This window comes from Erinaceus europaeus, chromosome 19, assembly GCF_950295315.1.
Source record: "Erinaceus europaeus chromosome 19, mEriEur2.1, whole genome shotgun sequence".
Taxonomy (NCBI): domain Eukaryota; kingdom Metazoa; phylum Chordata; class Mammalia; order Eulipotyphla; family Erinaceidae; genus Erinaceus; species Erinaceus europaeus.
Window position 1 is genome coordinate 53,315,974 of NC_080180.1, and position 13,304 is coordinate 53,329,277.

Consider the following 13,304-nt stretch of genomic DNA (forward strand, 5'->3'; position numbering starts at 1 on the left):
GCAGAAGGTGGAAGGTCTGGCTTCTGTAATTGCTTCCCCACTGAACATGGGTGTTGACTGGTCGGTCCATACTCCCAGTCTGCCTCTCTCTTTCCCTAGTAGGGTGGGTCTCTGGGGAAGCTGAGCTCCAGGACACATTGGTGGGGTCTTCAGTCCAGGGAAGCCTGGCCGGCATCCTGATGGCATCTGGAACCTGGTGACTGAAAAGAGAGTTAACATATGAAGCCAAACAAATTGTTGAGCAATCATGGACCCAAATCCAGCTTTTTTTAATATCACCAAAAACATATATCAGGTCTGTGCGAGTCATACAAGTAATTTAAATTTCTAAAGTAGTTGTGCCATTGACTTGTTACCTAGATAAATCAGAATAAAAATGGGAAACTAAATACCACTTCAGCTTTATGATATAAAAGACAATTAACATTATAAATGTTAAGATGATGCTAGAAAAAGAGAAGTGAAGGGAGATAATCTGGTGACAAATATTTGTTCCTCCCAATACCTGTAGACAATCTAATTTTGACAAAGGGTTTCAAAACATTAAATGAAGAGAGGAGATTCTCTTCAGCAGAAAGTTTTGTGAAAATGAGATTGAAATTCAGAAGAATGAGCTTGGACCACAACATTTTGCTGCCCAAAAGTAAACTCCAATTAGAACAAAGATTTGGATGTTTCACCAAAGATGATCAGATATTTTGAGGACATATTGACACAAGTATTTTCATTGCACGATTTAGGAACACCTTTGATGATTTCAACTACAAGGAAAACAAAAACAATAATAAACTAGTGGGACTGCATCAAACTGAAATGTTTCTGTGTAGCAAGAGGAGCAATCACCAAAATAGAGAGACTCCCTACAGAATGGGAGCTCTTTGCACATCATGCATTAGACAAAGTATAAAGAACTCAACCAAGTCAGCAAAAGAACAACAACACACACAATCCAATTAAAAGTAGGAGAGAACGTGGACAGAATCTTTATCAAAGAGGATATCCAAAGAGCTGACATAGGAGAAAGTGTTCAATGTCACTGATGATCAGAGAAATATAAGTGAAGACAATAATGAGATACCATTTTATACCCCTGAAATGCCCTACAAGAAAAGTCAGAATAAACAAATGTTGAGGATGTGGGGAAAAAATATTGAACTCTTCTGGAAAACAGTCTGGAGCTTGCTTAGAATACTAGAAATGGACCTACCATATAACCCAGAAATTTCTCTTCTGGTAACTTATTCAAAGAGGTCTGTATATACTATGTTCTAAGCATCGCAACTTGTAGCAGTCAAAACTTGGAAACGGCTTCTATGTCCACGTACAGATGAGCAGCCAAGAAAGTTGTAAAATCATCTCCTTTGCATCATTTTTGGGTGGAACTTGAAGGTATCACATTAAGTGAGGAAAAAAAAAAAAAACAACAACCAGAAAAGACAAATACAGGCTGATCTCACTTACAGGTGGAACTAAAGAAATAGTACAGAAAGGAATAAAAGAAAGAGACACTTGGACTGGATGTAGTATATTGCACCAAAGCAAAAGACTCTGAGGGAGGAAGGGAGGGGAGGTGACAAAGTCTTGGTTTCCAAATGTGTGATGGTGGAATAGGACTGAAACTGGGGATGTGAGTGTTGTGCAGTTTTAATGGGGAGATGAGATATTGTATTCATGTGTCATCATTTGTACTGTAAACAATTACTCTCCCCCCACATAAAATGAAAAAAAAAGAATGTGGAGACTTACATATCCTTAAGGATTCCTATGGTATCCTTTCAGTATCTTCCTGGATTATAAATTACCCCAACATAGCTTTGTGGCTATCTCTTCTCAAATACTATTATTGTTGGGTCCTCTATAATCTTTCTACTGTAGGTACTAGCTTCCACTTAGAAACTTTATTTATTTATTAATGTTATGTTTTGAATGAAGTTTATGCTTTATTATGTTGCCTTTTCTAGGGATTTTGTATTTTGTTCCCACCATAGTTATTGCTGGGGTTCCATGGTTACGTGACAAATCACAGCTCATGGCAGCCATTTTTTCCTTTTAAAATGTTGTTTTATTATGTTATAAATAGGGTGACAGAGAGACACCTGCAGCTTCCAGCACCATACAGGTGGGAAAAGATTTTGCCTTTTTAAATTTTTATTTTTTATTTAAGAAAGGATACATTAACAAAACCATAGGAAAGGAGGGGTACAACTCCACACAATTCCCACCATCCTATCTACATATCCCACCCCCTCCCATGATAGCTTTCCCATTCTCTATCCCTCTGGGAGCATGGACCCACGGTCGTTGTGGGTTGCAGAAGGTGGAAGGCCTGGCTTCTGTAATTGCTTCCCCGCTGAACATGGGCGTTGACTGGTCGGTCCATACTCCCAGTCTGCCTCTCTCTTTCCCTAGTAGGGTGGGTCTCTGGGGAAGCGAAGCTCCAGGCCACATTGGTGAGGTCTTCAGTCCAGGGAAACCTGGCCGGCATCCTGATGGCATCTGGAACCTGGTGGCTGAAAAGAGAGTTAACATACAAAGCCAAACAAATTGTTGAGCAATCGTGGACCCAAAGCTTGGAATAGTGGAGAGGAAGTGTTAGGGGGCTGCTCACTGCAAACTCTAGTGTACTTCTGCTTTCAGGTATATATTTTGCACTAGTTTATGGATACGTGTGAACATATGCTCTCTCTCACAGAACCTGGTCATAGTTATGAAACTTTGTTAGAAAGTGAACCACCTGGGATGGAATTAGAGAATACTATGAAAGGAAAGGTCTCATCCGAGTAATGAAGCTGAAGGGTTGTCATTCCACACGTGTAGTCTCTGGACACAGTCTGAGCTGAAGCATTTTGAGGTGGCAATCGTTGTGTTGATTAGGTTGTGATCGGCAGATGTAATATTATTTGATATGGATTGGGAGAGGCATGCGGGAATGTGGGCCCTATCCTAAGGTTCCAGGACTGGGGGAAATATAGGTTCTATAGTGGAGATTTGAGGTTCCTGCTGTCTTAGGGTTCAAAAAGACAATCGATAGTTATTGTTCTCATCACATTATTTGGTAATTGGGTTAACTTTGAAAAGTCCTTTTGTTAGGGTTTGCTATATAGTAAGTACCCAGTATCTTGTATATAGCTGTGCCACCGGTTCCTTCTGATCTACTTGGTCTAGGCTTTTGAGAGAGTCCGCATATCAAATACACAGCATATATATTAAAAAGACTCAGTCTGTGTTTTAAAAACTTCGAGACATACAATTAATTTCCCCCTCTCATATTAATTAACTAGTGATTTATATGACTGCACTTTACTAGGAGTGTACATAAACACCAATCCCACCACCAAAAGACTGTGTCCCATCCCACCTACCCACCCCCACTCCCACCCCCACCCCCCAGTGGCCCAGGAAGCCGCATGTCTACCCCTCACCCTTACTTTGGTGCCCTACTTTTAATTTAGTCAGGTCCTGCTTTTAGTTTCCCTTTCAAATCTTCTTTCTCAGCTTCTGTTGATGAGTGGGATCATCCCATACTCATTTTTATCTTTCTGACTTAGCTCACTTAACATAATTCCTTCTAGCTCTGTCCAAGATGGGTCAGAGAAGGTGGTTCATTGTTCTTGAGATTTTGCCTTTTTAAAGAGAGCACAGACCATGATTTAAAAGGAACACACACACACACACACATACACACACACACACACACTTAAAATGGATAGGATGTGTGCATATGTGTATGTGTGTTCATTGACTAGGATGCCTCTTAAGATACCACATTTTTATTATTTATGTTACTTCTTTGTCTCTATTTAGAAAGAACACTTATGACCCTGTAATTTAATTGAAGCAAAAAAATAAGAAAAGACTACTGAGTATTCTCTTATATTGGTATGAAATTAACCAGTCCATGAATGACTACTAAACTGAAGACTTTAGTAAAGAGTAAATGCACATGAATAAACATCAGTGGAAATTGGAATGTGGAAATCATTTATTTACTTGATTGATAGGATTAAACTGAATGGTGTACAGTATAGTCAGTGACATATGAATACAATTTCTCATCTCTCTGTGAAAGTTAGGTGCATAACACTTACCCCTAACCTAAGTCCTTTTTACATCATCATGCACCAGGACCCCAAGGTCACTTCAGGCTCTCACTCCTTCTTCATCCCCAGAGTTCTTTCTTTCTTTCTTTTTTTTTAGATGAAATCCACTATGCCCAGTCCTCCTTTATTTTTGTATTCTCTCTCCTTATCCCTATTAGTAGACCGTAACTACACGTGAGATCATTTGGTATTTGTCCTTCTATTTTTGTCTCTTACCGTGTTTTCAAGTTTCATCCAAAATAAGGCAAAAGTGATGACTTTATCATTGTTAATAGCAGAGCAGTATTCCATTGTATATATCTACTATGACATTCTTAGTCACTCCTCTGTTATTAGACATCTGAGTTGCTTCCAAGTTTTGACTATTACAAATTGTGCTTCTAGTGGTCTGGGAAGTGGTGCAATAGATAAAGCATTGAACTTTCAAGCATGAGGTCTTGAGTTCAGTCCCGGGCAGCACATGTTCCAGAGTGATGCTGGTTCTTTCTCTCTCTCTCCTCCTATCTTTCTCATAAATAAATAAAATCTTAAAAACATGTGCTTCTATGAACACAAGATTTCTTTGATCTTTGATTTTTAATTTTCTTTAGATAAATCCTTAACGGAGAAATTGCTGGGTCATAGGTTATGTCTATTTCTAGTACTTTGAGAAATCTCCAGACTATATTACACAAGACTGCAAAGGAATTCTTATTGAATGAAAAGTACATTCAAGAGAGAATCGGGCAATGATACACTGGGTTAAGCACACATAATAAGACATAGTAAGAATCACAAAGAACCACACAAGGATCCTGGTTCAAGCCCCCAGCTCCCCAATTGTAGGGGGGGTCCCTTTACAAGTGGTAAAGCAGGTCTGCAGGTGTCTGTCCTCTCCCTATCTCTATCTCTATCTCCCTCTCCCCTCTCAATTTCTTTCTCTCCTATCCAATAAAAAATGGCATACATGGTTGCCAGGAGCAATGGATTTGTAGTGCAGGCACCAAGAAACCCTGGAGGCAAAAAAAGTTCATTCAAGGTAAAACAAAAATGACTAATGTTTCTTAATTAAGGAAAATCTATTTTAAATTTTCTCATCATTAAGAAAAAATATTTTTGCAGAATTCCCACATAAGAACTGCTATGAGGTAACATACATGTGGGTATGTGCTGGCTAAACTTGTTCTTATTATTTACATTAAACACTTCTAATAATTTCATCATTATTTTTTGAAGTATCAAAACTTTTGTCATAGTACTCAGTATTTTCTTTTAAAGTACTCAGTATAAGAGGGAGAGAAGTTATCCATTTATTTTGTTTGTACTGTTTATAAATGTGATTTTGATTTAAACCTTATTTTAAAATGAAAGTCAGTGTTCTTGAAGAGATTAAAAAATGGACCTATTAGTTTTTTGATGAGCATACTGTAAAGCAGTAAAAAACATTACAGTACTCGGTTAAGTGCACATGGCACAAAGTGCAAGGACTGGCTCAGTCATCCTGGTTTGAGCCCCAGTTCCCCATCTATAGGGGGGTCGCTTCACAAATGGTGAAGCATGTCTGCAGGGGTCTAGCTTTCTTCCTCTTCCCTGGGTTCCCTTTCTCTATTGATTTCTCTCTGTCCTATCCAACAACAACAATGATAAACAACAAGGGCAACAAAAGGGAAAAAAATAGTCTTCAGGAGCAGTGGATTCATAGTGCAGGCACCGAGCCCCAGCGATAGCCCTGAGACCAAAAAAAAAAAAAATCCATTAGAGTACCAAACAGAGGACTCTGGGGAAAGACGGAAGGGAGGGATCTGGACAGGGGAGGACTTGAGGTCTTCGTGTATGATATGGAAAAGTATCTAAGTTTGGGGGGTGAGAGTATTATATTGATGCCCATTAGGGAGAGATGAATAATTTTACTCATGTGTCAACAACTATACTGTAAACCATTAACCCCCACAATGAAGTGATAAAATAATAAAAATTAAAACAGATACAAAATTGAAATAAAAGCTATGAGAGCTTTATTGTATGAAGGAGTCAGTTAATTGAAGTTTCTTTCAATGTATTAATAGTATATAAATTGTTATTTTTTAAAAAAGTTTTATTAGGGAAATGATGGTTTACAAGATAGTTGTCACAAGGGTACAGTTTTGTATCCTTCTGTAATAGGTGCCTGCACATCATTCTACCACCGACTTAAATCCTCCTCCACTATTGTGCATTGGATCCTCAGTGCATTCTCAACCCCTTCTCCCTGACCCCTTTCACCCAAGTCCTTGTCCTTCCTGAAAAGTACTATCACTTCTTCATCCCACTCCAAGGAGAGAACAAGGTAGGCCCATGAAGCTGGTTTATTTTTCTCTTTTTAACATTAGGCAGTATAATGACTGTGCACCTTTCCTGAATAAATATCATCTTATGTTGCTGTCTCTAGCAAACAAAGTCTACGATTGGAGAGGAGCTGTGTCAATAAATTCTGAATTGGCTTCTGTCGCCAGTCGCCTTAGTTTCTCTGAAACATCATCGGTGTTTGCAGATTATTCTGTTGTAAGTATTTGTAAAGTCTGGACATAGAATTGATTTGTCTATTTTTCATGGAATCATTTAGTTACTTTTATATAAATTATGAGATTTTTCTCTTTTTTTTCTATAGTTATTTCCTGAAATCATTCTCCATTGAAATCTATTTATCTCTTTTTAATCTGAGTCATTGTTTTATCTCTATTATATTCAGTGTAAATCTTACTGAAAACATTAACTTTTAAATATATATTTAGGAGTTATATATGACAAAATATGTAGATATTTATAAAAGTGTATAAACATACACATTTTTTAAAAATTCTTATTTATAAAAAGCAAACACTGATGAAAACCATAGGATAAGAGGCGTACAACGCCACAGAACTCCCACCACCAGAACTTTACATCCCATCCCCTCCCCTGATAGCTTTCCTATTCTTTATCCCTCAGGATGGACCCAAGGTCATTGTGAGATATAGAAGGTGGATCGTCTGGCTTCTGTAATTGCTTCCCTGCCTTTTGGTGTTGGAAGGTTGATCCATACTCCCAACCTGCCTCTCTCTTTCTCTAGTGGGGCAGAGCTCTGTGGAAGCGGAGCTCCAGGACACATTGATGGGGTTGTGTGCCCAGGAAAGTCCAGTTGGCATCATGGTATCATCTGGGACCTGGTGCTGAAAAAAGAGTTAACATATAAAGCCTAACAAACTGTTGACTAATCATGAACCTAAAGGCTGGAATGGTTCGTTTGAAGAGTTGGGGGGAGTGTCTCCGTTTTGTAGATAGTGTATTGGATGTTAGGCCCCGGGGGGGGGGGGGGGAAACTAGTATAGTCATGGGCTCTTTGGAATATAACTAAAATAGGACTACTAACTATATACACATTAATTTTAAGAGTATGTGAAACCAATGTGTTCATCACAGTGGTTTGTGTCTAATATAATAGCAGCTATTTTTTTAATTTAAAAAATTTTTTTATTTATAAAAAAGGAACATTGGCAAAACCATAGGATGAGAGTGGTACAACTCCACACATTTCCCACCACCAGAACTCTGTATCCCATCCCCTCCCCTGGTAGCTTTCCTACTCTTTATCCCTCTGGGAGTATGAACCCAGGGTCATTATGGGGTGCAGGTGGATGGTCTGGTTTCTGTAATTGCTTCCCGGCTGAACATGGGCGTTGACAGGTTGATTCATACTCCCAGCCTGCCTCTCTCTTTCCCTAGTGGGGTGGGGCTCTGGGAAAGTGGGGCTCCAGGACACATTGATGGGGTTGTCTGTCCAGGGAAGTCTGGTCGGCATTATGGCAGCATCTGGAACCTGGTGGCTGAAAAGAAAGTTAACATATAAAGCCCAACAAATTGTTCAACCTAAAGGCTGGATTAGTGCAGATGAAGAGTTGGGGGTTTCTTCATTTTGTAGATAGCTAGTAAGCCTATTTTAGTTATATTCCAAAGGGCCCATGAGTATATTAGGTTTTTTTTTTTCCCCCTGAGACTGAAATCTGATTTTTAATGGTATCTATAGTTTGAAGAAAATGTAGGCCAGTGCAGAATATAGACATTTGTTAGGTGTGTGATTGTTGCAAAACTATAAAGTTCACGAGGAATGACACACAAACTTTAGTAGTTTTCTGTATGAAGGTTTTCTGAACTGGAACACAAGAATCTAACTTGAAAATGGAGTCAAGAGGTGAATATATTGAGTTCATTAGGGTAAATCTTAAAATGTTTATGTAAATAGTAGAAGGAACTTAAGTGATTCTGACATCTTAAGCAATAATTTGTTAAAAGACAGTAAGAATACAGTGTCTATATCTGTCTGTACACATATATGCCCATAACTATGTCTGAATTTCTTACATATCCTAAGCACTCAGATTTCTGTGTTCATAGGTCTGTCTTTTTAATATAATTTTTAAAATTTCTTTTTTATATTTATTCTCTTTTGTTGCCATTGTTTTATTGTTGTAGTTGTTGTTATTGATATCGTTGTTTTTGGATAGAATAGAGAGAAATGGAGAGGAGGGGAAGACCAAGAGGGAGAGAGAAAGACAGATACCTGCAGATTTGCTTCACTTCCTGAAGATGGGGAGCTGGGGGCTTGAACCAGGATCCTTATGCGGTCCTTGCACTTGGCGCCACGTGCGCTTAACCCGCTGTGCCACGACGCAGCCCCCCATAGATCTGTCTTATCTTTTCTCTGTTATTGTCTTTTCATAACACTAATTGCTTTCTCTTTATATTCTACTTTATGATAGTATTTGGGCTATTGTAACAAAACACTACAGACTGGATGTATTAAAAAATTATTTCTCATAGTCATAGAGTCTAGATCTACAAGATCAGTATTAATTACTGGGGTTGGTTTCTCCTGAGATCTCTTTTCCTCTGACTTGAAGATGTTCACCTTCTAACTATGCCTTCCTATAGTCTTATTTGTGTGTAATGTTAGTTTTTCCCTCTCCAATGCTGTGTCTTCATTTGACCCAGTTACCTTTAAAAAGGCTCTATCTTCTAATGCAGTCACGTCCCACTACAACAAAGTTTTAATTATGTCATATTTAGCCTATATTACTAACTTTTTTGTGAGTAAATTAACTAAAACTAGATTGTTACTACCCTGTTTTGGGCATGGACATTATTGAATATTTTAAAGCAAAATATGAGTTCACGGAAGGAAATTATATGCTATATTTCCTGAATTTGTGGCAATCTTTGTAGCCCATTGTTTTCAGAACATATTTATCACAATGTAGTTACTTACAACTAACAGGATATATATTCTAATATTCTATATTCTTAATAGAAGTAATATCCATAGAAGATTGTTTTCATTATCTTCTAGTACATGTGAAACAAGTCTTTATACTAAGCCTTTCTACTCTACCCCTTTTTAAATTTAAAGAATGCTCCAGCTTTGTGAAGAACTAGCTTTATTTATTTACTTATTTATTTATCTATTTATTGATTGATTGATTAGAGAGAGGCAGAGGGAAAGAATTAAAGAGACCTGAGCACCAAAGATTTCATCTATACAGCGGGGATTGGGCTTAAACCTAGATCATGCACATGGCAAAAAAGCACAATATCCAAAAACTATTTTGTTAGTCCTAAAGATATATCTTTAAATATATTACTTTGTATTCATTCAACTCTTGAGTTTCTTTTCCTCCTCCCCTCCCCCTTGGCAAAAATACATTCTACTTTCTGTCTCTGATTTTCATTTGTCATCTGGTGACTGGCTTTTCTCACTTATTTTGTCTTCTGGGTTCACCTATGTTATAGTACAGCAAGTGTTAGAATTTCCTTTCATTAAAAAACACTTAAAATAGTCTATCAATATTACATGTATTTAACATATTTTGTTTATGCATCCTCAAATAAACACTTGAAGTGCTTTCACTTTAGTATGTTGTGAATAATGACACCATGAACATGAGTGCGCAATATTAATTTCCCCTCCCCTTTTACACTTTTTTGGGTATCTGCCAAGAAGTGGAATTATTGGACTATCTATATTCCTATGTATAATATTTTGAGGAATTAGCACATCATTATGCACAAACATTCTAATTTCACTGCTTCACTTCAAGCAACTGGGTAGAAGTGAGAATGTAGCAACCAATTTTGTTAAAGATAAAGGAAGGCAGAACACAGAAAATCCTGTCTGCTTTCAGCGCACTTTTACTCTTAGGTATTCAACTGAATTTTAAGCTCTTCAAATAAGGCCACTATGGATATGTTTTTTTTTGATTTGTTATTTGCCACCAGGGTTATCACCTGAGCTCAGTACTTGGGCAACTAATCCACTACTCCTTCTGGCCATCCCCTTCCCCTTTTGTATTTGATAGAGACTAGAGAAATGGAAAGGGAAAGGAGGGATAGGGGAGGAGAAATGCAGAACCTACAAAGCCACTTCTTTGATCATGAAGCTTCCTCCTTGCAGGTAGGTTCTGGAAACTTGAAATCTGGGTCCTTGTGCCTGGTAATGTGTGTGCTTTATTGGTTGCACTACTGTTTGGCCCCTTGGATGTGCTTCCTTTAGGCTAAAAATACTATCCCTGTTAAGCCAATTTCAAATTTTCTTTAAAAATATTTTGTTTCTTTGTATGTTGTAAACAATAATTAAGTATCTAATAATTTTATATTTTTAGTTTTAATTTTTCTATTTCTGCAAGTGTAGTCTTATTCTATTAGAGTTATATTCGTATTTTCTACTACTTTGAGCAGTGTTCTACACGACTCTCAGATTTCTTTATTAAAGACAGAATCCTGAAAAAAAGTCATTAATGACACTTTATATAGACATTGAAGTACTGAGAAATTTTTTACCTTAATTCTCTTGAACAATATTTATCTAAGAGAAGGGAGCACCTGTAAATATAATCCCTTACATAACATTAACTGCATGGTTACATTGTAACATTATAGAAAATTCCACCATCTCCAACTTTCTTGCTGCAATTTCAGTTCATAAGTCTTTTGAGAGATTTGTTAACTTACAATGTATGAAGTAATCTTGTAAGTGAAAATATGAGGGACTATAGTTACTGAAAATCAATGTTATTTCTTAAATTTTTGAGATACAAAAACATTAGTTTTGTATCAGTAGTGCTCTTAAAATAGCTGAGATAAAAGTAAGTATTAATAGAAATCTGAATAAGTTGTTAGTTTATAACTAAAGTATTGGAAATATAGGAAACAGATAAAATAATTTTATTCTTTAGTTATCCATATGGCAAAACTCTCCTTACTGAGTGGCTAATTTACTATGTTACTAATATGTGTGCCACCACCCTGACCCCCATGGTTTCGTAATTTTTAACAACTGAGTACTATTTCATTATGTATATAGCACAGCTTTTCTAGCAACTTGTATACTGTTGTCTATCTGGGTTGCTTCCAAGTTTGGGCTATTATAAATTGTGCTGCTATGAACATAGGCGTGCATAGGTTGCTTTGAATACATGTTTTTGTTTTCTTTGGATCAATCCCCAGGAGATGAATTGCCATGTTAAAGGGTATGACCATTTGTAGCATTCTAAGGAATCTCCAAACTTAATCCAAGGGGCTTGAACCAATTTACATTCCCAAAAGAAATATATGACTTCCTTTTTCTTTACATCCTCACCAGCACTTGGTGTTTCTGTACTTTCTTATGTATGACATTTTCATAGCTGTGAAATAGTATCTCACTGTAGTTTTTGTTTGCATTTCTCTGATAATCAGTAATTTTGAGCTCATTTTAATAATGCCGCTAACCCTCTCCCTTCTTCTCCCCTCCTCTTCCCCTCCCCCTTCCCTACCTTCCATTCCCTTCCCTTTCTTTCACATTTTGCCAACAGTTTATCACTGTCACTGTGTCTGCATGACTCCACTGCTCTTGCTGGCAATTTCTTTCTTTCTCTTTTCTCTAGGTACTTTGTAAGATACAGGGAGACAGGGAAGTGAATTCTGAAAAAGTAGAAGAGACACCACAGCACTGCTCTACTACTCATGAATCTTCTTTTTTTAATAAAGGATTTTTTTTTGAAATATTTTATTTATTTTTGAGAGACAGAGAGAGAGAGAGAGAGACTGAGACTCCAGGGCACTGCTCAACTCTGGCTTATGGTGGTACAGGGGATTGACCTGAGACTTTTGGAGCTTCTGGCATGAGGGTCTGTTTGTACAACCATTATGCTATCTCCCCTGCCTGAATCTTCTTTCTGTAGGTCATCTGTGGTGGTATGGATCTTTAACCCAGGTTTTTGTACTTGTTAAACTGTGTATTCTACCCAGCGAGCCACTTGTAGACCTGCAAACACTACTTTTACCTATAATTTTTTTGTTTGTTTTGCTCTTGCCATAAGGAGTGATACCTGCTATTGTACATTAAAATTGTCTTCTTGCACACATTAAATGTGAGATTCATATACTCTATCCCATGAAATATTAAAGTTTTGAATATTTGTTATAGAATGACATTTATATTATAAATTTACATATGTACTTAGATTTACATATTTGCTATAAAAATCCACTCTTCAATGGTTTTATTTCCATGCAGCAGAATTATATGGACTTGAAGTATATTTTCATAATCAATATTTACTTTATTTTATTTAATAATTCTAGATAAATTTTCTGTTATTAATCTAGTTAAGATATTTATTGACTATAATAAAGAGGAACTCTGTTCAAATTTTTTTTAGCAATAAAGATATGAAGACATTTATTCTCAAAAGGTTTTAAAATAAAGTATTCCTAGTAAATGCAAGATATGAATTGTAATATACCTTCAATTTACTAAGGTGCTATCTTTTAAATATCATCACAGAGTCACCCATTACAAACTATATTCAAAAGTGCAAAGTTAAATAAATGCACAATATAATTTTCACTTGGAATTTATCAGTTTATTTTTTTCATTTTCTAGAGAGAGAAGGACATCAGAGAACCACTCAGTTCTGACATATGGTGGCACCAGTGCCTTGACATTGAAATAGTTCTGGGGCCTATAAAACATCTTACTCTGTTCTTCTTTCTTTTATTATAAAAGGCCACGGAGGGGAGTCGGGTGGTAGTGCAGAATGTTAAACACATGTGGCGCAGAGTGGCAGAGTGCAAGGACTAGGATCCTGGTCCGAGCACCTAGCTGTAGGGGAGTCGCTTCACAAGTGGTGAAGCAGGTCTGCAGGTGTCTATCTTTCTCTCCCCCTCTCTGTC

General features: G+C 37.1%; 1 protein-coding gene across 2 annotated transcripts in view; it reads left to right on the top strand.

Annotated features, from left to right (window-relative positions):
• Nucleotides 1–13,304, top strand: part of IQCM (IQ motif containing M) — a 322,044-nt gene that overhangs the window by 113,718 nt on the left and 195,022 nt on the right. For both annotated transcript variants that reach the window (XM_060178975.1, XM_060178973.1), the window contains exon 7: nt 6,508–6,620. In XM_060178975.1, coding sequence (XP_060034958.1) covers nt 6,508–6,620 — 113 coding nt within the window. The remainder of the gene's footprint in view (nt 1–6,507; nt 6,621–13,304) is intronic.